This window comes from Sesamum indicum, linkage group LG6 (assembly GCF_000512975.1).
Source record: "Sesamum indicum cultivar Zhongzhi No. 13 linkage group LG6, S_indicum_v1.0, whole genome shotgun sequence".
Taxonomy (NCBI): Eukaryota; Viridiplantae; Streptophyta; class Magnoliopsida; order Lamiales; family Pedaliaceae; genus Sesamum; species Sesamum indicum.
The window spans coordinates 2,263,478-2,267,870 of NC_026150.1; the positions used below are offsets into that span (position 1 = coordinate 2,263,478).

Below are 4,393 nucleotides of genomic sequence, written 5' to 3' on the forward strand. Positions count from 1 at the left end.
AAATTTTTTGTAGGTTTGAGAAATTATATTTATTATTCTTGAGGTTTGCTTCCGTTTAATAAATAAGGTCATTCGCTAGTCAAAATTCATCGAATCTGCTATTCTAATAAAAAAATTAAATGAAAATTGATATTTACCCTCAATTGACTTATTACTGAGTTATTGCGGATCAAATAATTTTTTTCGATTTAACTACCTTTTTAACAGTGAAGATATATCTCCTCACATGCATTAATGCATGAAGACGTATGAGGGTAATTTGATCATGAAAACACTTATTTGACCTGTAATAAATTAGTAATAAGTCAATCAAAGGTAAATATAATTCTTTTTCAATTTTTTATTAGTATCAGTAAATTTTGTAAATTTTGACTAATTGAGAGACTTATTTATTACATAGAAGCAAACCTCAAGGGTTATTCCTATAATTATGTAAAGAACAAAGGTGGTTTGTTTAAACAAACGATCATAGATTAGGAGTATAAATACAATTATTCCAAATATAATATTATATTTATAGTTATGAGATAAAAATAAAATAATTGTATATGTGGGATTATGCCTTAATATCGATTAATCGGTCACTAAATGTCCAATTTTTATTTTATCTTATTTTTTATAATTAACCAAATTTATATTCAATGAGATGATAGTTTAGCAAAAACAAAAAGGAAAAGGGCAAAATTTCCTACTCTACTAAAATCAACGTGTAACTGTCATGGAATGATGGAGTATTGGAGAAAAGAAGCGTACTAGTTAAGTTTTTTATAACAGTTTCGTGTTAAATATTGATATCACATTTTTTAGTGATTGATATATAATTTTTTTTAATATTAAAAAATATAATTAAATTATATTATATATATTAATATAAAAAAGTATATTTTTTATTTATAAATGATGATTTGTTGTGAGACTAAGATATTATTATTTTTATTTAATCAATAATATTTTTAAAAATTATGTTTTATTATATAATTGATATATTAATTTATATATAATATATTTTAAATGTAACATTTATATATTTTGTATATACTAATTTTATATTTTTATCAAATATGATTCGAGCAATGTGTATATATATATATATCCAGAAACGTTGTTCAGAAATCCAACACATCCACAAATAGCAAATCTCGTCATCTCCGGGTGGTTTTTGCTTTCTGCCTTCTGCTGCAAAAATGGTAGACCTTCAGTTTCCAGCTTCACTATTCTTGTCCGTAATTCCTCCACTCCTTTTCTTGATCTGGGCCGCTGTCAGAAATCCGTCTTCCTCAACCTCCACGAAGATCCCATCTTCGTACCCCGTACTCGGATCCATCCTCGTCATCTGGAAAAACAAAGAGAGGCGCGTGCAGTGGATCTCAGACATTCTTACGTCGGTACCCAACCTGACGTTCACCCTCCGCCGTCCCTTCGGCTACCGGCAGATCTTCACGGCCAACGCCGCCAATGTGCAGCATATGCTCAAGTCCCACTTCTACAACTACCCTAAAGGCGAGGTTTTCCGGCGGACTCTCAGGGATTTCCTCGGCGACAGCATTTTCAACGCTGACGGGGACAACTGGAAGTTCCAGCGACAGGTTTCCAGCCACCAGTTCAACACTAGATCCCTTCGCAAATTCGTGGAAACCGTGGTGGATTCTGAGCTGAGCAATCGACTGGTTCCAATCCTGACGAATGCTGCTGCCCGGAAAACTGTGCTAGATTTTCAAGACATTCTTCAGAGGTTTGCTTTCGACAACATCTGCACGATCGCATTCGGGTATGACCCGGCGTACTTGTTGCCGTCGTTGCCGGAGGCGAAGTTCGCAGTGACCTTTGATAGAGCTCTCAGGCTTATCGCTGAAAGGTTCAATTCCAACATCCCTTTCATATGGAAAATCAAAAGGGCTCTTTCTGTTGGGTCGGAAAGGCAACTCAAAATCACTGTTGAGGAAGTCCGAGAATTCGCTAAAGGAATAATCAGAGAGAAGAAGCAAGAACTGAAAGAGAAAAATTCCCTTGAATCCGAGGATGTCTTGTCCAGATACTTGAGCTCCGGCCACTTAGATGAAGATTTCGTCACTGACGTAGTGATAAGCTTCATATTGGCAGGCCGGGACACGACATCTGCAGCATTAACCTGGTTTTTCTGGCTGATTTTCAATCATCCAGGCGTTGAGAGTGAGATACTCAAAGAAATCAAAGAAATGAATTCAGAAGAACCGGTGTACGATGAAGTGAAGAGCATGGTTTACACTCATGCTTCACTCTGTGAAGCCATGAGGCTGTATCCGCCAGTTCCTGTCAGCACCAAGTCCGCATTGAAAGACGATGTTTTACCTGACGGGACGCTGGTGAAAAAGGGCACAAGAATAAGCTACCATCCGTATGCAATGGGGAGGGTTGAGAAGGTTTGGGGAGCAGACTGGGCGGAGTTCCGGCCTGGGCGGTGGTTGGAGCTGGAGGAGACGGCCAAGAAGTGGAGGTTCGTGGGCAGGGATTCGTTTACTTATCCGGTGTTTCAAGCTGGGCCCAGGGTTTGTCTTGGGAAAGAGATGGCTTTCTTGCAGATGAAGAGAGTGGTCGCCGGAGTCCTGCGGAGGTTTAAGGTGGTGCCGGTGGTGCAAAACCTGGAACCAGTGTATGCGTCGGACTTCACGTCGAAGATGAAAGGCGGGTTCTTGGTGAAGATCGAAGAGAGGGTTCCGGGCACAGAAATCTAGCTAGTAGCATAATACATTACGTTGAATAATGTGAATATTCATCGTAATTAGGTACTTACATATATGTTTAGGAATAACAAGGGTACTCGTAGAACAGAATATGAACTAGTTGTTTGATCTTCCATGAAGTATGATCTTTCCGAAAATTGTTGTAGCCATGGAACTTGTGCTTGATTAATTACAGCATATAATTAGATTTTGTCTGAATCTCGGCATGCATTAATAGGAAAATTTTTGTTCATTTTTTGAACTGTACAATAATTGCACGATCAGTATATTTTATTTATCATATAATTAAAAAATAGTTATACTTTCGTCTCATAAAATTTTTTATAATTACATTTAGACCCCCGTAATTTAGAAAATCATATCTAGCACCCTTGAGGTTTACTTCCGTCTAATAAATAAGTCCCTTCATCAGTCAAAATTCAACGAAATTGCTGATATTTACAAATAAATAAATAAAATCTATATTTACTCTCTGTTGATTTATTACTGACTTATTGCATGTCAGATAAATATTTTTATGACCAAATTATTCTCATACGTCTTCATGCGTTAATGGTAAATATTCTCATTCGTAAGTAAGTAATAAGTCAATTAAGGGTAAATATTAAATTTTCTTCAATTTTTTTATTAATATCAACAAATTTATTGAATTTTGATTGATGGAGGGACAAGTTGTTAGACAGAAACAAACCTCAAATGTATTAGATATAATTTTTCAAACCACATGAGATATATGTATAATTACACTAATTTGTTTTTTTAAAAAAATAATTATCCCTAAATATAATTATATCAGATTTAAAAAAAAAAAAAAGAAGCCGGTGTAAATTATACCTAATTTTAATTTACACTATTTCAAAGCCGTACGTTGCTTCAATCTCCAAAGTCAATGTCAAACAAATTGGCTACCCTTTTTCAAAATTTTAAAACAACCCTTCAAACAATATTTGTTCGGGTTAATTATTTTTTTATTATTAAAAAATAAGTAAATTATATAAATATAATTCAATTAAATATTTTAATATTAATATAATGAGTCGTGGTTTTAATTAATCCCTACTTGCTTCCTCTATAAATTTCTTCTTTTCACCATCCCAATTATTCAGCCTCGTCACACCTTCATACTTAGCTCCACTTCAAGACCATGGAAGATGCGTGTCCTAGTAAGTATCATCCTCCCCGTCCCAACTTTTATTAAACTGTACGTCAATTATGTGGCGATTGTAATTCACTTGTCGTGTGATCTTTTGTTTGTGTGGAATAGATGCAGGAAAGAGCTCGTGGCCGGAGCTCCTGGGCGTGGCGGGGGAGGTGGCTGTGGGCGTGATCGCAAGGGAAAACCCGAAAGTGAGCGTGACGACAGTGAAAGAAGGGATGATGGTGACCGCTGATTTTCGGTGTGATCGCGTTCGAGTTTGGGTTGATAAGTATGGGAGAGTGAAGTTGGTGCCCCATATTGGCTAAAACGTATGTGATCGTCGAACTTTATTATTTCAATGTAATAACGAAAGCCTGTGTACATGGGTACTGTAATGTCTTGTATGAGTGGAGACATACTCATTAATAATAAAATTACAAAGTGTTGTGAAAAATGCAATGTTAGTTCATTAACTATAGTTTAGTAGTACTTTTGGTTCGATTCGATCCGAAAATTATAATTCAGGATTGTAATT

At 35.7% G+C, this 4,393-nt stretch overlaps 1 protein-coding gene across 1 annotated transcript; it reads left to right on the forward strand.

Moving 5' to 3' along the window:
* On the forward strand, positions 1,128-2,918 carry LOC105163392 (cytochrome P450 94A2). Its single transcript, XM_011081714.2, has one exon. The coding sequence runs from the start codon at positions 1,185-1,187 to the stop codon at positions 2,709-2,711; it is 1,527 nt and encodes a 508-aa protein (XP_011080016.1). The 5' UTR covers positions 1,128-1,184; the 3' UTR covers positions 2,712-2,918.

Coding starts and splice junctions, on each gene's coding strand:
- LOC105163392 (XM_011081714.2), top strand. CDS start 1,185: ATGGTAGACCTTCAGTTTCCAGCTTCACTATTCTTGTCCGTAATTCCT.